Source organism: Schistocerca piceifrons, chromosome 10 (genome assembly GCF_021461385.2).
Source record: "Schistocerca piceifrons isolate TAMUIC-IGC-003096 chromosome 10, iqSchPice1.1, whole genome shotgun sequence".
Taxonomy (NCBI): Eukaryota; Metazoa; Arthropoda; class Insecta; order Orthoptera; family Acrididae; genus Schistocerca; species Schistocerca piceifrons.
The window spans coordinates 135,533,697-135,554,735 of NC_060147.1; the positions used below are offsets into that span (position 1 = coordinate 135,533,697).

The window sequence follows — 21,039 nt, forward strand, 5'->3', positions numbered from 1 at the left end:
ATTTACAGTGTTGTGTTGACATACGTTAAAAAATATTCCCCGACATTAATATGCGTTTCTCTAATTAGTTTATCGTGGTTTATATGTCTCCAGAACAAGCTAAGTGTTGTACGTGCCGTGTTATGAAGACGCCGTAGATCCGAGGATGCTCAATTTAAGTGTTCAAAAATAGAACAGAAGCGTGTTTGGAGCCAGAATATTCTAGCGTGCCCGAAGCGTCGATCGCAGAAAACAGTCATTGCTTGCGTGTTGAAACGGAATCTTCAAAATGACGAATCTACCGGCAACAGAAAAGAAAAATAGCGCGGAAGACGAGAAGCAGGCGAACCAGCTGAAGGAGGAAGGCAATGCCGCCTTCAAGGAAGGCGAATGGGATAAAGCAATCAATTGTTACACTCGAGCCATCAATTTAATAAAAGGAGAAAGTCCCGACAAAGCTGTCTATTACAAGAACAGGGCTGCAGTCCACCTGAAAAAAGAAATGTTCAGAGAGGCGATGGATGACTGCACAGCATCACTCGAAATTACCCCCAACGATCCCAAGGTAAGTCAGTCAAAAATCTATGAGGGGAAAACTTAATAGAAGGTCATCAGTCAGCACTATTATTAAGTCTTCTCTTGCGGTACTGTAATAGTCCTGGATATAACAGTGTTCCACTCTGCAACTCAGGTTCTTTTGTCAGCACCATTGACTGTTTAGTGCACCTCTTTACCTAATCCAGTGTAAACAGTGTTTGATTGGTAGCAAACGTGTTTACCTTGTACCATGTTTGTGATCATGGGAAGCCTAAAAATATTTATGTTTGGCCGCCCTCTTTTTTAGGTTTGTACCATTTTTGTTGACTTCTTCTAATTGCTATAGTAATGTTGCTTTCAACAAAATCATGGTTTCATTTTTTCTCGTACCTTTGTACGATTAGTTTTAATAAGAAACATTTGTCAGTAAAATTGAATGTGTGGCTAATGATACAGATAGGCTGTGTATGCTGCTGGGGTACACATAGAGTTGTACCATCTTCTTATTGTGTATGATACTGCATTCACATTTTAATCTTAGATTACATTCACAGCCTGGAAACTAATCACATGAGCGTACACTAAACATGCGCAGCTAACTCCTATTGGGTGTGGTCACAGCAATTGAGACAATGGGTTTTTATGCAGAAGGTATGGTTTCAGATTCCTGTCCTATAGTTCAGATTCCTGTTGTCGGCAAAAAAACAGTTTCGGTGAACCTGCACCCTCCATTTCATGCTGCATTTGGTAACCCTGCAGTGAATTATTGGAAGTGAACATGAAAATAGTGTTGAGATTCGTTGGCTTCACCACCTCACAGCCAAGTTATCCCATTCTAACCTAATCTCAGCCTTGGGTTTCATTACAGGTCAGTCTGTCACCTCATCAAGTTTTCTTCCTGTTCTTCATATAAAATGTTATTTAAACTGTTTCAGACCAATTTCAATAGGTAATGGTTCATTTTCCTCCCTACACTTTTCCAACTTGACTAGTGTTGCAGCCATAATAGCCTCAGTGTTCTCAGGACATTAAATTCAAACCATAATTCCATTTTACAAGTTGCTGGCACCACTTTAAGAACCTTGACATCTGTCACTGGGAACTTATATTATAACTATGCTTTAGTAACTGTTTTTGCTTGGTGTGTCTCCTGTATTTTTGCAAATATTGTGTCATACAATATGAGAGGTGTCTGCTGAGTGTACATTGAGGCAGAAATACTGAAATATATGTTACATATGTAAACTGGTTAATGTGTGTCTTACTGATCACAGGCCCTTTTCCGACGCTGCCAGGCATACGAAGCATTGGGACGGTTTGAGGAGGCATACAAGGATGCACGACAGGCGCATACAGTGGACCCGGGGAATAAAGCTCTGACCCCAGTCCTGGAGAGGTTGCACCGCATTGTACAGGACCGGCTCAGAGAAAACGCTCAAACTAACAACAAGGTAATTTTGCACATATTATGTTAATGACACTAACACAGGGAGTAATGAAAATGCGTTACAGTGCATCAGCTTTGACCAGTGACTCTTTCAGCAAGGCAACTATTCAGCAGCACTGTGTAACCAATATGGTTACTTCATACAATTTTGCACACTTTAACAATCAAAGTATCAGGATCTCTGTGGGAAAGAGGGACTTTTGGGCAGGGACTTCCTGGTTGGTAACATTTCAAACAAAAGTTGAAAATCAGACCACAGTGGGAAAAATTGAGATTTTCATTGGGGACACAAATATAACTAAGGGGCGGGGGGGAGGGGGCAATAAAGGAAAAAAAAAAAAATATATATTACTGCCGTGGCACATTCATTGGCTTCACAATTCACAGACAAACTTTGACTTTCCAAGTAGACCACCACCTTCATTTCTAAAAACTAGTGTCAGTGGTGGCATCACTACTCTAAGCAGAAGGACATTAAACTTTACATTCAGTGAGATGTGTGTCTGTTTAAAATAAATCTGGATTTACAGTGAAAATTCTGTTTGCATGGGAACACATAGCAGAGTTACCAACTGTATTTGCTTTCTGTTTCGTGCACAATGTGTCCAGAAGTCATGCACTGTGAGTGCTGAGCATGGAACATTGTTTTTGTGTAAGTTTCTTATCGCAATGATACTGAGGGAACGCACTTAGATGCAGTGAATCTACTTAGATTGTTCATTGCTCTGTCAGATTCTTTTCACAACGTCATATCTCCCATAACATCATCCTCTGCTGCTTTCACTTTCACCTCTCAAAGCTATGCATTCATCTTTATTGCATTCCTTTCCCATGTTTCAATCATTCATTTGCTAGTACCTCATTTGAAGTTCTCAACAGCCACTGGTATTTTCAATTTATCATGCTCTACTTTTATTAATTTCGCACCTTTTTGAAGTTTCTTAAGTTTTAATCTGCAGTACATAACCAATAAATTATGGTAAGAGGCCACATCTGCCCTTTAAATGTTTTGTGATTTTTTTTTTAAAAAAAGAAAAGAACAGAAAGAGTTTTCAAATTGGTTATATGATGGCAGGTCAGAGATTTTGCAGCCAAATTTTAAATTGTAAGACGTTTGAAGGAGCAGATGTGGACACTGACCACAATTAATTGGTTGTGAACTGTAGATCAATACTGAAGAAACTTTGAAAAGGCAGGAAGATGATGATGATGATTGGTTTGTGGGGCATCAACTGCTCAGTTCAAATGGCTCTGAGCACTATGGGACTTAACATCTGTGGTCCTCAGTCCCCTAGAACTTAGAACTACTTAAACCTAACCGACCTAAGGACATCACACACATCCATGCCCGAGGCAGGATTCGAACCTGCGACCATAGCAGTCGCGCAACTGCTCAGTCATCAGCGCCTGAAAAAGGTAGCAAATTAAGGAGATGGGATCTCTATGAGTCGAAAGGATGAAAGGTCATTGAGAGTTCAGAGGGAGCACTGGGCTGTGATTTACTAGAACAGGAGAAAGGAATACAGTACACGGTCAATGGGTAATTTTGAGAGATGGGATAGTGAAGGCAGCGGAGGATTAAATAGGTAAGGCCTATAGAAATCCTCGGATATCACAGGAGATATGGAATTTAATAGAGGGAAGGAAAAAATATAAAAATTTGGCAAATGAAGCAGGCGAAAGGGAATACAAACGCCTAAAAAATGAGATCTCATATAATATTTTTTTGCTATATGTATCCAGTATCCATGTTTCCCCTAGTGGTACATGCTTCTAAATCCTTACATTTGTCGTCCAGCCTTTGCTGCGTAGCCATTTCGCACATCCTGGCAGTGTCATTTTTTTAGATGTTTGTATTCCCTTTTGCCTGCTTCATTTGCCAAATTTTTGTATTGTGTGTGTGTGGGTGTGTGGGTGGTTGGGTGGGTGGGTGGGTGTGTGGGTGTGTGGGTGCGCGCGCAATGTAATGTAATGTCATGTTTGTGTTGGATGATGATGATGGTGAAACCCATTACTGGAACATAGCCTCCCCCTTGCTAATAGCACCGCGTGGGCTGCTGAGCTTATTTCCCCCATCGGACGGGTGGATCACCACTAACAGTATCACCTGCCCTCACTTCATGAGAGACTGCAGGAAGGTTCAGTATTTAAACCAGGAAACTGATGCAAAGCCAGATGATCAGGCACTCTATGCCACTGCTTGTCTACCTCTTGCAGCCCAAACACTGGCAGTGAAATTTTTTTCCACCACCAGGATTTGAACTGTTTTACCCCAGGGTCCTGGCAGGCAGATATTTAGTCACGTTCCGACAATATTCCAGGTGTCGCAGATGATGAACTACGTGTGCGATACGAGCACCGAGAAGGAGAAGCGCGAGACGGCCGCCAACAACCTGGTGGTGTTGGCGAGGGAGCGGGCCGGTGCCGAGTGCCTGTACGCGGCCGACGCCCACCGGCGCCTCGCCCAGGTCGCACACTCGGAGCCGAAGGTCAGTACGTGGCACGGAAAGTTAAGTAGCTACGAAAAGCGGTGCCGTCTTCGACATTGTATTTGTCCGATTATTATTTATTTCTACTCGTTGACAAAAAAAACTTAAGTACCTAAAAGGAGAGGAGAAAATGAAACGAAATGAAGTGTCAAGTGGTCATAATGTCATGGTCTCCGTCCCGAAGACTGGTTTCGTGCAGCTCTCCGTGCGAGTCGATCCCGTGTGAGTCTCTTCATTTCTGAATAGCTATTTCAACCTACATCAATTTCGACCTGCTTACTGCAGTCTAGCTTTTTTCTCCCTCCGTAGTTTTTACCCCCTGCACTTCCTTCCACTACCAAATTGGTGATCGCTTCACATCTCAGAATGTGTCCTACAACCGATCTCTTCTTTCGGACAAGTTCTACCGTAAATTTCTTTCCTCCCCAGTTCGATTCAGTACCTCCTCATTACACTTATTCGATATACCCACCTAATCTTCAGCATTATTCTGTAGTATCACATTTATAAAGCTTCTGTTCTCATCTCGTGTGAACCGTTTGTCATTCACAGGTCATTTCCACACGAGTCTATGCTTCGTGCGGTATACTCGGCTGGCACCACACCACAGATACCAATTGCACAGCGAGATGTCCGTGCCGTACCCGTAGGGAGGAGGGGCGTAGTAACCGTGACCGGTGTCTTTCAAGCTGGCCACCGACCGCACGTCAGTGTGCCGAGTGTTGCCGTCTTTTGTGTCCAGGGGCGAGGGAATGAGGGACTACGGACAGTCTGTTATCGATATTGGAACAGAACTCAAATACAGAGTCTGTGGATGAATGTCCACACATTGTACACTGAGGTGACAGGGTCGAGGGATACTATCTAATACTGTGTTGGATCTTGTTTTGAGTGGTAGTGCAGCAGTTTAATATGGCACGAACACAACAAGTCGTCAATAAGTCCTCAGCAGAAATGTTGAGCCGTGCTGCCTCTATAGCTATCCACAACTGTGAAAGTGTTGCCGGTGCTGGATTTTGTGCGCAAACTCAACTCTCGATTACGTCCTATTCTTGAAATGGCTCCAATGCAGACACTGTGCTGGTGTGGTTTACAGGACACTCTGGAGAACAACAGTTGTGTGTTTTTGCAAATCATACCAAAGTAAGACATATTGCACAAACTTTCTAAATTCCGCAGCTGATACTCCTGTGAGGTGCTGACATCAGCAATAACCACTTTCTGTGTGCCACATTGTGACCCTGTTATTTAAAGTTGCTTAATGTTTTTCATTCCTCACTACCTGTACAGAAACAGATCGATTTACGAGTTTCGGGAACAAGTTTGCAGACTCCAGTATTCCCACCAGCAGAAGTCCCGACGGAGACCGACGAGCTGGCACCCGTGTAATGGCGGAGTAGTTCAGAAACTGTTCACGGAGGGTGAGCAGACCCACTGACAGAGCTGTTTACTTGTAAGCAGCAGGTGCACTGTTATACCACCATGGAAGTAGCCTCGTACTCATGGCGAGAGTTGTCGTGTGCTCGGCCGTTAAGATGCCTGCAGCGGCCATGTGCCTATTTACGCGTGTTCGAATGCTCCACTTCCTGTAGTTCAGTTAGCGTGCCGAGTTCGTTCCACACACGGTGTTCTATCCACTGGTCGCTACAAAGTCACGGTCGTCCCGTATTGTACCTGTGCAAACTGTGTCGATTAGGGTGTTGTGACACATGCTGCAGATAGTAAACAGACTGATATTTCAGTTACGGTATATTGATGATTTTTACTTGTGGACCATCAAACTGCAATTGAATGAAAAACACACACACACACACACACACACACACACACACACACACACACAAAATTGTAATGATAATAATAATAATACATAGCTCACCAAAACATTTACTGTTTCTCTCTCTCTCTCTCTCTCTCTCTCTCTCTCCCTCTCCCTCTCCCTCTCCCCCCCTCCCCCCTCCCCCTCTCCCCCTCTCCCCCCCTCTCCCCCCCCCCCTCTCTCTCTCTCTCTCTCTCTCTCTCTCACACACACACACACACACACACACACACACACACACACACACAAAACTTACCCTCAAATGGTGGCAATAACACTCAATCTTTGACAATAACATCCGACAGTCAGCAACACAAACCAAAACATTGCATCAAAAACAAGTGTTCAACCTCTAGTACTGTGAAATGTGGAAAACAAAAACCCCAAGTGGCAATTATAAGAAGAGGAACAGCACCAAAAATGGAACATAAACACAACATGTAGAAAATTGATAGTAGACTTTAAAATATTACTAAGTCATAGAAAGAAACCAGCTGCCAGAAGTGTTCAAGGTACATTGTCCCAAAATGTAAACTAAATAGTAAAAATATGTACATATTCCAGGTCACTGAAGATGCCTTGCAGAGAATAAAGACGAAACTCATATGGCAAAAAAAAAAGAAAAAAAAAAATTGTGTTTCATTCAGTTGTTGTTAGATGGTCCAGAAGTAAAAATTAATATACCCTAATAATACCAGAGAGGGAAAGTTGCTACTCACCATATAGCAGAGATGCTGAGTCGCGATAGGCACAACAAAAAGATTCACACAATTAAAGCTTTCGGCCATTAAGGCCTTTGTCAGCAGTACACACACACACACACACACACACACACACACACACACACACACACACACACACGTGTGTGTGTGTGTGTGTGTGTGTGTGTGTGTGTGTGTGTGTGTGTGTGTGTGTGTGTGTCTACAGCTGACAAAGGTCTTAATGGCCGAAAGCTTTAATTGTGTGAATCTTTTTGTTGTGCCTATCGCGACTCAGTATCTCCACTATATGGTGAGTAGCAACTTTCCTTCTCTGGCATTGTTACATTCCATCCTGGATTTTCCATTGTTCAATATACCGTAATATTACATGCAACTGAGAAGAACAGGATACAAGTTGAAGATATTGATATTTCAGTGTTTGCCACTGTGACTCTGAGCGAAAAATTTAGTAGGTATGTGATAAGTTGAAAGTGTGTTATCAGGTTTGTGCGGTAGCTGGCTTTCAGAGGCAGTGCCGTTCGAACTGAGCAGGTTGCCAGAACGTGCAGACCGGCTCGAAGTTTTGAGCTGTGAGTGGCTCTTCTCTGTTCCTTCAAAGTACCTTGGACATCGTCGCATTATGCTGTGAGACTAATCCTCCTGGGACGGGGTGTGTGGTTGGTAGTGTGACTCAATCAGTGCCTCAGTGGTTTTGCTATAGTTATCTGAAACCAGCACACTGCTTCAACTTGACACGAGAAATCGTCACATTAAAGTGCTTCTTATGTGAACAGAATGATACTTTCTTACTGAATGCTACAATTAATGCAGCTGCTGCAACTGCTGTTGCTCCTTTTCATATTAGTCAGGAACTAGCAGGGAAGATTTCATGTTGCCCTGTCGTTTGCAGTGTTTTTCAGAGGTTTGTAATTTAATTTGTCTGCATTGGACTTCAGAGTGGTTCGATGCAACATCATAACTATGAATTTATTTCCTTTTAGAAGTAATGTTATTTTTCTTTGCTCGTAAAGTATTTTTCGTATTCTTTGTAGATTCTTCTAATGATGTTTGCTTGTTCTCCTAATTGAGCGAAGTAGAGAACAGGATGTTACTTCAAGAGTTTCAGGTTCATGGATGTGAATAATATTTAGTGCTCTCGAAATAAAAAATATGATAACCCTAATATTTGTTTTCCCTAAATCTCCTCACATTATAGTTTACCAAATGCACAATAGATTGGTCAACTGCTCTCTGACAGTGTACAATGCATGTAATATGAGTATGAATACCATCGACTGATTGAATGAACAGTGCCATTTACATTAAGCTAATCACAGAGCTCATTTACAAATTGGTTAAATTTCATTTATTGTCAATATTATAGTAAATTATAGAAAGGCTGTCATTGGTGCAGATCCCGTCTTCTCACAGTCTCTGGCCATCAGCTAAAATATTGTGACGAACAGGACTGTAAAGACCCGGATCTTCAGAGAAATACAATGACACATTATTACAGTCTCATTATCTTTACACAAAACAGAAAACAAACAAATTGTGTGATTATTTTGAAACATAGCTAACACAATTTTTGTTTAAGTCATCAGTCTTGTGACCGGTTTGATGGGACCAGCAATGAATTTCTGTCCTGTGCGAACCTCTGCATCCCAGAGTAGCACTTCCATTCAATGTTCTCAATTATTCGTCAGACGTATTACAAATCTTTGTCTTCCCCAAGAGAGGGGCTCCTCCTATTCCACAGAAATTATTCTCTGATGTCTTAATGCATGTACTATCATCCTGTCCCTCGGTGTTTTCCAAATATTCCATCATTCTGTAGCACCACATCTCTTCTTTCCTGGTTTTATTGTTGTCTACAATTCACTGCTGTACAATGCTGTGCTGAATTGTACATTCTCAGAAATTTCTCCCTCAAATTAAGACATTCGTTTGTTACTAGTAGGCTTCTTTTGGCTAGAAATGCCCGAGTTTCCTTGCTGTGGTCTCTTCTTATGTCCTCGATTCATCTCTTGTGTATATTTTTCTGCCGAGATAGTAGAATTCCTTCACTTTGTCTTCTTTGCGATCACAACGTAAATGCATCACAATATAAATTTGTAAATACTTACCTGATGTAATTCGGGTTGGTTCAGTATGTGTATCACTACACATTTGATCTCTCAATCATTTCTACAGGGGCACCCTGCATACTGCAGTGAACTCATCCCGCCGACAAAGTTGTGAAACTGACAGGAATTGGAAAACATTGCAGTGCCTCACACCTTCTGTAAAATAAGAAATTTTGAAAAATCCCATAAACAGTAATGTTTTAAATTTAACACTGGAGAGAGCAGGTTGGAATATAAGCCTTATTATGAAAAGGATACATTGCTATGCACCATAAAGATGACACGTTCAGTTGCATACAGGTACAACAAATAGGCTGTTACACATTGTGCTTTTGCCCAAAAACTTCTTCAGAAAGGAAAAGGAGAACATATAGCACATTCAGACAGGCAAGCAAACTGCACACACACATGACCACTTTGTCTGGCCAGGCTGCAGTTGTAAGGCATCAAATGGAATGGAAGTAGCAGTCCAGAGAGGGAAAGGAAGGGTTCATGGACCCTTCTATCCCTGCCCCCCCCCCCCCCCCCCCATACCCCCTTGTGTGCACGCGTGCCGCCCCCCGTCCCCCACTCTCTCTCTCTCTCTCTCTCTCTCTCTCTATCTCTCTCTCTATCTCTCTGTTTCTCTCTCTCTATTGCTGCTTCCATTCAGTGCGTTACCATTGCATTCCGGTTGGACATAGTGGTCATGTGTGCGTGAGATGTGCTTACTTGTACAAACGTGTTGTGTTTTCCTTTTCCTTCCCATAGAAGGCTGTGTCCGAAAGCTCACTGTGTAACAATCTTTTCACTGTGCCTACGTGTAACTCAGTGTGTCATCTTTACTATGAGTAGTAATGTATCCTTTTCATAATATTGTTAATGTTTTAAAACTTGTATACTTACACCTACGTCTACTTGTTTCTGTCCAAGTGACAGAGAACACTCCTGTTTCATCTCCAATGCTATTGACAGTTTTGTTTGCACTCGTGTTTTTTGCAGCCAGTTTACGAATCACGTTCTGTTTACGCAGGGCAGTGCCGTGTGCCTGGCGATAATACGCTGCATCGGCGAGCTGTGCCGCAACCATGAGGACCGGACGGACGGTATTCTGAAGTCGCTGGGTGTCCCCTGGTTCCTCGACATGCTCAACTCGGCAAAGGAAGAGCAGGTATTTGGAGTGGCGATTTGTGCAGTGCCACAATATATCGCGTTTCTGTACGTGTATCCTCGATGTCCCCAGACTGACGCAATTGTAATATAGCTTTTTATAAACACTGACCTGCATTAGTTGGCAGATAGAGCTGGTTACTGGGCCAGAGTGTTATCAGAGAGTTAGAGGTTCTTTATTTCCAAAGACGCAAAAGACAGTGGCCAATGCAATCGACAACAGTTTGTGGAGAAAATTAACGGTGTAAGTACATGTAAAAGGACTACTGCTGTAAAGTTTTGTGTTCCAAAAACATAAGTATTTAGTTATTGTCAGCCTCAGTATACTCTACTCCTCTATCCGTACAATACTCCGTGCGAATTTTCTATTGACGGAAGCAGTGCTGGAACTCTTCCTCTTTGAGCTCCTCGATGATGCGAGGTGCTTTTTCTTTCGCCGTTTCAGTGGACTGAAATCTTGTTCCCTTTAATGCATATTTGCCCTTGGAGAATAGACAGAAGTCACATGGGGCTATGTCAGTTGAATAAGGCAGGTGGTCTAACACTGCAGTGCTGTAGTTCGCTAGAAACCACATAACAGGCCAGTGCGTCGTTTTTCGACAACTTGCCACACCCTACCCCCTCCCCCTCCCCCGTGGAGATGGGCAAGAACCTCAGGGTAGAATTGTTGATTCATAGTTTGACCTTGAGGAATCAACTAAAGATACAAAAGTCTGCGAATGTTAAAAAAATCGTCATTGCTTTCAATCTTGACGTGCTCTTTTTTTCTGTCTCTGTGAAATTGGCCCCTTTGAATGAATGGACTAGTGCTTAGTTTCTGGATTGTAATTGACAAATCAAGATTTGTCATAAGTTACCACTCTTTTCAAGAAATTAGCATAATTTTCAATGGTATTGAAAGTGTCAGTACAAACATTTTTGTGAGCTCCTTTTTGTTCAAGAGTGAGAGTTCTTGGCACCAGTTCCACACAAACTTTTCTCATATTGAACTGGATATGCAAAATTTGCCTTACACATTCTTTGTCAATTCCTACAGTTTCAGCAATTAATCAAATATTTGATGACAGTCAGATCAAATCGTATTACCAACTTTTTCAATATTTTCATCTGTTTCTTATGTTGAAAGGTGCCCTGGGTGTGAGTCATCTTCTGGTGCCTTCTCAGCCAGCTCAGAAACACCTTTATAAACTCATGTATGTAATAAACATTCCTCACTGTACACTTCTTTTAGTAAAATATAGGTTTCAGAATCAGTTTTCCCAAATTTCATGTGAAACTTCGTAACAATTCATTGCTCTATTATTATATTTTTCATCTTTCCAGCAAAACAAAGTAACAGCTTTTACACAAATAAAGGCCATGGCCACAATGATTTGTCTAGAGGCAACAGATATGCCGCATTTGACTGAGAAGGCTTCATGCTTCACAGTTGCTGGTCATTCATCTGTGGCACGTGCATACTTATTCTGCTATAGCATCAGTCCTATTATTTTATGGCCACACCTTGTATGTGAAGCATTTTGCATTTTACTTTTCATAAGAGAAGTTTATAAATTTATGTATAAACCAGAACAAATTTACAGGTTTGTTCATACATTTTCACAGAAATCTGAAAGAAATGACACGAAAAACGTCACACACAAAGTTTTTCAGTAGATTTGTAATTCCAGTTCTGACGTACGGAGGTGGACCACTTCTATAGCTGAAGGATTAGTGTAAATGCCTTTGGCGTGGAGGGACCCAGGTTCAATTCCTGCTACCTCCTCAGGTTTTCCTGAGATAGGGAGGTGTGGAACTCGGTGTACTCAGCATCCGGGACCGAAACACATAGCTGCTCGAAGAAGAAGTGGCGGCATTGTCAGCGTTCACCTGATAGCAGTAACATCTCGAGGGACCGGTGACGTGCCGATCACAGTCCCACAGTCACCGATCGATCCTCGCACTGCCCTGTAGGTAGCAGTCGGCCAGTCGGAACAAGCCCGAGGTCTGATCTGTGAGGAGTGCTCGTTTTACATATGAGAGTGAAAGTGGAGTAATAAGTGCTAAAGCAGAGACTGGAATCGAGGTGTCAGATACCACATTTGTCCGTACTTACATAGATAGGAAAAGAAGGAAAAGAATCACTCGCATATAATGTACCTGTAAACAACATAAGACGGTTTTAGTGTAGACTTCTGTGGCCGATGTTGTTTTCAATAGAAGTTATTTGGGTACATTTCCGTGTAGTCGTATTGTTTTAAGACCGATCTCTGTGCGTTTCATCGGTGTCGAGTATTTACTGCTGGGCCAAACCTGCATTCAGATGATGTGTAGGGTAATGCCCTTCTGCTGTGAGATGCAGTTTGTCAAAAACATCAGTGACCCATGTTTGTGATCAGTGGCAGAAGTGGGGCACGTGGGAGGGGCATAGGGAGGGACTGACACATTTGATAACAGTAGTTTTCATTTTAATCGTATTGGCCGGCATCGATAAATGAGCGGCGAGCTGTTGCAGTGACGTGATGTCACATTCCACAGTGCTCGGCAGCAGCTGGGGTGACACGGTTAATTACGTTACTTCGGCAATGTGTCGGTTTGGCTGCCACCTGCCACTGTGAGAACAACATAATACACTGTCGGAAAAAATATTTCAACACCGAGAAAGACTTCTGTGCCATAAACAGAAAGTTGATATGCACGTTTCTGTATCTGAAAGATGATGTCTTTTCAAATTTAACGCCAGTGACACGAGAGTGGCACTAGTAGTGCCACTATTAGGATGGAAATCAGTTTTTTTCTTAAAATATATGCTGTAATGGTCGTGAGCACTACTTACCTCTGAGATTGGGTGCGGTGTTGTGACAGTAGTTTAGAATGCCTCCAAAGCCATCATCACATCTCACTGGCTTCGAAAGATGTCACGTAATAGGGCTTTGAGAATCCGGATGTTCTTTTTGTGATATTGGCAAAGGGCTCGGCGGGAAGGTAGCTGCTCTTTACGTGACTGCTGGCAGTGGTGGACACAGGAACGTGTGGCTGCGAGAGGACCGGGCTGCGGACGGCAACGCAGCGCTACCGAGAGGGAAGAGTGTTGTGTTCGGCGTACGGCTCTGGCGCACCGAACTGCATTCTCCAGAAGCAATTTGAGTAGCAGTCGGTACCACAGTGACACTACAAACTGTAAACAAATCGGTTACTTCGAGGACAGCTGTGAGTCGGACATCCTGTAGTGTGCTTTCCAGTGACCCTAAACCACCTCCATTTTGTGACTTCGGTAGTGTCGAGCGAGATCTTTTTGGAAGGCAGGGTGGAGGTCTGTCGTATCGTCTGACGAAAGCTGATTCTGCCTCGGTGCCAGTGACGGCTGTGTGTCGGTTAGGAGGACACCGCTCCAGGACCTGCGACCGACCTACACCTGGAGTTACAGTCTGAGGTGTGATTTCATATGACCACACGAGCACCCTCGTGGTTATCCTGTGCACGCTGACTGCAAATTTCTGAGTCCGTCTACTGATTCGACCTTTTGTTCTGCCATTTGTGAACAGCAATCCCGTGGGTGTTTTCCGACAGGATACTGCTCGCCCACACGTCACTGTCGTAACACGGTGTACTCTACGGTGTGTCGACGTATTGCCTCGGTCTGCTAGATCACCAGATCTGTCTGATCGAGCACGTACGGGACACCGTTATGTGACAACTTCCGTGTCGTCCACAAACGGCATTAACTGTCCTCGTATATACTGACCGAGTGCAATAGGGACGGAAGTCTGTCCCACAGACGGATATCCGGCAGCTGTACATCACAGTGCATTCACGTTTGCTTGCTTGCATTCAACATTCTGACAGTTACACCAGTTATTAAGGTACTGGCATTTCACATTTGCAACGGCTTATCGGCCCCTTACACTAACCTTTGATCTCGCTATGTTAATCGTGTAAATACTATACCTAGGTAAATTTATTCTCAAAATTTCACTACCCTACATTAATTGTTTTTTGGTGTTGCAGCTTTTTACTGTCAGTGTATGTTACTGAAATGGTTTGCCACATTATTTGCCTATACCAGCCAATAAGAATTCAAATAAAAACTGCTATCAGTAGGGAATGATGTCTGTTCCTATCTGCCAGGCATCCCCATCCTGCACCTGCACCCTCATCCACTCCTACCAGTCGATCAGAGATATAGTTTATGACGTTATTGACCGAACGACTCTAAAGCAGCGTGAAATTGTGCTGTACGTGATGTTAATGTGACATTTGTTCAGCAGTGAATACACTACTCTGAAGACGAACAGTTGCAACTGCGGCCAAAACATTAGTCTGTGTAACAGTGTGGCAACACACTCGCATATATGGAACATTATGTTGGCATGCCCACCTGATGCACTACTGCAGTGTTTGTATCTGGCTCCGGTGGCAACCGGACAGAGTGAGCGCTCCACCGTCACCCACAGTCAGTGCTCGGCTGTCAAATACGGACACGTTGGCCTTCTGCCGGCTGGGCCTCACCACTTGCATTACTCTGCTATACGCATATGTTCTCGACTCGGGCCAGCTCTGTGGTGGAGTGCATCCTGTTCTCAGTGATAGAACTCTGCTCAGACGGTTAATAGCCGTGGTAGTGTTTCCCTAACAGAGCGAGATGGCAGCACAGTGTTTAGCACACCGGACTCGCATTTGGGATGACAGAGGTTCAAACCTGCATGCATCCATCCAGATTTAGGTTTCCAGAATGAGATTCTCACTCTGCAGCGGAGTGTGTGCCGATGTGAAACTTCCTGGCGGATTAAAACTGTGTGCCAGACCGAGACTCCAACTCGGAACCTTTGCCTTTCGCTGGCAAGTGCTCTATCATCTGAGCTACCCAAGCATCACTCACACCCCGTCCCTCCCCCACCCCCCCCCCCTACACCACCCCACCGCCCCACCCCCCAGGCTGTGGGTATGCCATGTCTCCACAATGTCCTTTCTTTCAGGAGTGCTAGTTCTGCAAGGTTCGCGGGAGAGCTTCTGTAAAGTTTGGAAGGTAGGAGACGAGGCACTGGCAGACGTAAAGCCGTGAGGTTGGGGCGTGAGTCGTGCTTGGGTAGCTCGGATGATAGAGCACTTGCCCCCGAAAGGCAAAGGTCCCGAGTTCGAGTCTCGGTCTGGCATACAGTTTTAATCTGCCAGGAAGTTACACATCAGCACACACTCTGCTGCAGAGTGAAAATCTCATTCTGGAAACATCCCCCAGGCGGTAGCTAAGCCATGTCTCCGCAATATCCTTTGTTTCAGGAGTGCTAGTTCTGCAAGGTTCGCAGGAGAGCTTCTGTAAAGTTTGGAAGGTAGGAGATGAGGTACTGGCAGACGTAAAGCCGTGAGGATTGGGCGTGAGTCGTGCTTGGGTAGCTCGGATGATAGAGCACTTGCCCCCGAAAGGCAAAGGTCCCGAGTTCGAGTCTCGGTCTGGCACACAGTTTTAATCTGCCAGGAAGTTTCAGATTTAGGTTTCCGTGATTTCCATAAATCGCTCCAGACAAATGGCGGGACGGTTCCTGTGAAAGGGCACGGCCCATTTTTTTCACCTTCATCGACACAATCCAAGCTTGTGCTCCATCTCTAATGACCTCAATGTCGACGGGACATTGAACCCGATCATCTTTCCTTCAATGTTTCTCTGCCCTTTCATTATTCGGCATGCAGTTACCGGCCGACAATTTTTGTAAATGTAGTGGTTGTCAATAAAGGGATTCCCAATAGAGGTCATAAACTTTACTGAAATAGAGGAAGGGAAACGAAAGAGGAAGGAATAGATGGGAAACTGTGACTCCCAGCTGCACAGGACATTGCAATATTCCAGTGGGGAAAGTTGAAAATTTGTGCTGGACTGGGACTCGAACCTAGATGCCCCACTCCTCTAGTACGGCTTCCTGGACTGTCTCAGCCACCCAGGTACACCTCCCGTCCGACCAAAATCTCAACTTATTGCACATTGCGGTGCAGTGTCTTTTGTCAATTACACCTCCTAATCGCAAATTCACGATTCCTGTAGTGGTTCTAATGCTGTTTTTGTGTGTCCACTCCAAAATATACCTCGTGGAGCAATCGCATTCGACTACATTAATGTAACTGCACATTTTCTGTTCTGTCTGTACGACAGAACAGAAAACACTGGTTTGCATTAACAAGTCATGAAATGTGCTCCAGAAGGGACCTAGGAAACCTAGGAAGATAGAGGTAGGAATTGGAACAGGATTTTTGTGCTTAATGTTTGAATGAAAGTAGATGGAAAAGGAAAAATGTAATGTAGGATGTGTTAACAAGTTTGTCTGATTGAATGTCATCCTGCATTTGGACGTTCAAAATATTAAGTATTGTGGTTTCAGTTTCAATGTATACTCATTGTGAATCACCCTGAAAGCAGTCACCAAATAAAAGGAACACATTCACCTTAGCACGTCACGTGCATAATGTAACACATCACCTGCGTCTGTGTGTGTGTGTGTGTGTGTGTGTGTGTGTGTGTGTTTTATGCATGTGGACTGCTGCCTTTAATTTACAATTAAGATTCTTGACACTGTTACATTTGTGTTTTAAGATGTTGGCAAATCCCTTCAGTTTTACAGTATGATGCGTCATTTAAGATGTTCTTATGTATGTGCCTACTTTTAATTTACATTCTTGGTATCATTTATTCCTTTTACAATGAGTATATGCATCTGTCACATACATCCTTTGAGTGTACACATTCTACAAACCAAATGGTATTTGACTCCTTAGACTAATATCTTTGTACTTTCAAGCACAACTCTCTCTATCTTTACACTTTCGCCATTTTACCACCATTGTAATCAACCCGCAATGTCAGCTACACGAGTGGTGTACTTTGGTGCATGTGATGGTGTTTGCCTGCACTTTTACACTAGCTGTTTGCTGTTATTGTATTAGTTGCACGGTGTGTGGGGTAAAGTGTAGATTTACACCACCACACACATTTGGTTTCAGACTGCTGGGAACTACATTCTAGTATGTCACAGTGTAATGTTGTAGAGTGGGCTAAACATCCCGTGTAAGTACCCTGATGTTTCGTGTTTCAAAGATATGCTACTTAATTTTTAACTGTAGCATATCATATTTAGTGACTGTTTTCAGGCTGCTCGGCAATGACTGTGTGTCGAAATTTCCGATCACGGTAATAATATTTTCAACAGCCAAAATCAGAATGGCTCCATTCGATAATTACACTAAAGCTGTTGACCCAGTCCCCATCAAAATTGTAAGGTCGTCCAATACGTCACATTCGTTTACACTGAGAGCAGGCCCCCAGTGAGTGAGACTGTCACGATTCTCTCTCAGTGCGGCCGGCTCCCCTCGGTGAGAGTGCAGCAGTCACTTTCCACATCTGAGACTGCATATGGCCGGTGTTCCAGGTGAATGCGGCCCAGTACATGATCCAGACAGTGCTGAACGCACTGTCCGGCAATGCAGGGGACCTGGGCTCGAACCCGGAGCAGAAGACTGTGGACCGGCACAAGCAGCAGCTGGACACCGTCCTCTCGTGCCTCGTCTACAGCACCACCAGCAGGTAAGCTCTTACGCAGAAGCTGCACTGCAACCACAAGAATAAATGCAAACAGTCGCCAAATACAGTGGACAGCCCTCGTGCACTCTGAACAGTTGTGTAGATAAACACAGTCCAGTCACACTGATGTGATGTGCAAATTTTATATTTAAAAAAAATATAATATAATTAATTAAACAAATTGATATTTTCTCGCTTTTATCATTTTGATTCCTTATAGAATTTTAAGGTAATGCAATGTCCTTCACTTTTCACTTACATCAGTTCGTGTATAATTAGCTCTCCTTCTTGTCTGTGTGTACAATATTGATTCTTAATCGTACTTCCTGTTCAGATGCAAGCAGCTAGTGACATGACATTAGCATAATGCGCGGAAGCTTTGTATAATGTGCTTTAGCTACGGATAGCTGTTTAAAAGACACTCTATGCTATACGTATCGGCAGGAACACGTAAATGTTTTATTTCCCGATGCAAAGGAGGCTTATTGTAACGGGTCTGGCTGAGGTTACTAAATAAAACAAGTTTTGTCTAAGTTACTGTCCTATATTCTCATCTTAACAGTCCACATGCTGCTACCGAGTCCACTCTTAACACACAGTTCTCGATTTAAAAACATATAATAGCTCATAGTTTGCACTATCACATTCACTGACATAGCATATTTTCTCAGTAGTAGCCAGGAAAAGTAAGTAAGTAACTCGTGACCTGATGTCCAGAGGATCACAACTTTTATCTGTCAATAAACAGCTGGAAAGTTCACACAGTAGTTACCAGTACTGTGTGCTCGCTCAGTACTACACAGTTCACCAGTATTCGGTAACCTGAAATTTCAGAACTTCAACTACTCAATACGTCACATGAAATTACACTGTCCTTTCACTTTAATGTGGTTGCCTGTCAAAAGCCTCGATAATCTCCTTTTGCAGTGCGGATTGTTGCGAGATGCACCGGAAGTGTGTCAGTAAAGTTGCGGAAGGTACTGACGTGGCCGTTGAGCCATGCCGATCCCGGCGCCACGGCCAGATGCACTAGATTTGTCGATCGAGGATCCCCGGTGCAAATGGCCCGGTCGAGGTCGTCCCGCAGATTCTTGACCGGATTTAAATCTGGCGAGTCCAGTGGGCGTGGGAGTATGGCAAACTTGTCCTGCCGGTGCTCTCTGAACCGCACACACACACACTGCGAGCTGTGTGACATGCAGCGTCATCCTGCTGATGCGTGCCGCAGCTCCGAGGAAAAATAAACTCCTTGTAGGAGTGCACTTGGTCCCCAAAGGTGGAGGCATACTTGTCTCGATCTGTTGTGCCTTCCAGAATGACAAGATCACACGGGGAAATGCCCTGACTCTCCTCCGACCTGGACCCTTCCGACGATTGTTGCGGGGTGTTTGCTTTCAGATGTTTTATGCTGTATGTGCCGACAGTAATTTGTCTGATGGTGCATAAAACGTGATTTGTCTGAAAACGCCACCTGTCACCATCCGGTGGATGTCCACTTGTGGTGCTGACGTGGCAGATTCTGACCTTCGTCACCGGTGAACGGCAGTGAGCGCGACTGCACGAACCGGGCGACTCCTGCGGACACCCGTATGCGGCGACGTTCACCGGACGGTCATTGAGGAGACACTGTCGGTAGCCTCTTCCTCCGTCTGGGCTGTCAGCTGAGCAACAGTTGCACATCTGTTTGCCCTTACACTTCTCTGTGGCCACTGTCGGCCCCTGTCATCTACGGCCTACAGTGCACCACATTTGCCACAGTGCCTGTTTTGGATTGTGACATTTTGCCGTGCGCAGTGTATTTTAACGGCAGGGGCACACAAACGGTTTAGGAAATGATTCCACCCTTTGCCAGCAAGCTGACGATCGTGCCATTTTGGACATCTGATAAATCACTCTGTTTCTGATATATGACTATTACTGAACTGTTTTCTGCATCCCCCTGACATTTTTTTTTTTTTTTTTTTTTTGCAGATGATACATTGTAATAAGCAGCAAGTCGAGTACAGATCTAGAAATAGCTGTTAATCAAATTTTCACTGACATTAATATGTGGTTTAAAGGTAGTTCACTGTCATTAAACTTTGAGAAGACCCACTATATGCAGTTCAGACCCTGTAAAAGTTTTTCTTCCAGTACGTGTATAACGTACAAAGATGTGCAGATTGAAGAGGTCGACAGTGTTAAATTTCTGGGATTACAACTCGATAATAAATTCATTCGGGAAGGGCGTACTGCAGAATTGCTCAAGCACCTAAATGAGTGTATTTGCTGTGAGAATGGTGTCAGATGTAGGAGATATAAATATAAAAAAAAACTTGCATACTTTGTTTACTTTCATTCTATTACGTCATATGGGATCATATTCTGGGGCAACTCGTGAAACCGAGCAAAAGTTTTTAGGGTCCAAAAGCGTGTGATATGAATGATTTGTGGTGTGAATTCGAGAACGTTACGTAGAAACCTTATCGAGGAACTTTGTATTCCTATCCACTGCTTCTCAGTATATTTATTCCTTAATGAAATTTGTTGCAAGTAATACATCTCTATTTCCAACCAATAGCTCAATACATAGTATCAGTACTAGGAATAAGAAAAATCTACGTAAAGATCTAAAATCACTTACCTTGGTCCAAAAAGGGGTCCAATATTCAGGAACATATTTTCAATAAGTTGCCAGCAACCATTGAAAACTTGGTTTCAGGTAAAGTATGGTTTAAACAGAGTTTGAAAGACTTTTTGATAGGCAACTCCTTCTACTCCATAGATGAATATCTTAACAGAGACTGTTAAACCAGCTTAAGAAAAATGTCTGTTAGATTTCAGTTTTGACAGCACTTCGTCACAACAGTCAAGATCAGCTATATTTTGTGTATGATAAATTTATTAATAGTGCGTAACAGTGTTTCATTCTGACAGCATGTAAATTCTGTAAATATTAGCTGTCCCAGTTTACTGCACTGTATTCACCTGTTTCGACAATCTCCTGACAAATGATCAGGGTAGTATTCAAATGTTTTATGTTATACTTTCTGACATGTTCCACAGCCACAAGAATCACCTCATTTTTTGGGTCTACGGAACAAAAACTGAACGTAATCTAATCTAATCTAATCTACCCTGTAGTGCTAGTCATGCCACCTGCAGTCTGTCAGTGGTTGTTGGACGTTGACACTGAATGTGGGTGGTGGTCACATTAATGTGACTGGACTGTGTGTTTAATCCATCGGAAGAAAGTCGCAATATTCTCTG

The 21,039-nt window shown here is 43.4% G+C and overlaps 1 protein-coding gene across 1 annotated transcript in view; it reads left to right on the forward strand.

Annotated features, from left to right (window-relative positions):
* Positions 1-21,039, forward strand: part of LOC124719051 (protein unc-45 homolog B) — a 96,587-nt gene that overhangs the window by 71 nt on the left and 75,477 nt on the right. The window contains exons 2-6 of the mRNA XM_047244722.1: positions 94-544; positions 1,791-1,967; positions 4,285-4,452; positions 10,111-10,248; positions 17,639-17,793. Coding sequence (XP_047100678.1) covers positions 269-544; positions 1,791-1,967; positions 4,285-4,452; positions 10,111-10,248; positions 17,639-17,793 — 914 coding nt within the window. The 5' untranslated portion in view covers positions 94-268. The remainder of the gene's footprint in view (positions 1-93; positions 545-1,790; positions 1,968-4,284; positions 4,453-10,110; positions 10,249-17,638; positions 17,794-21,039) is intronic.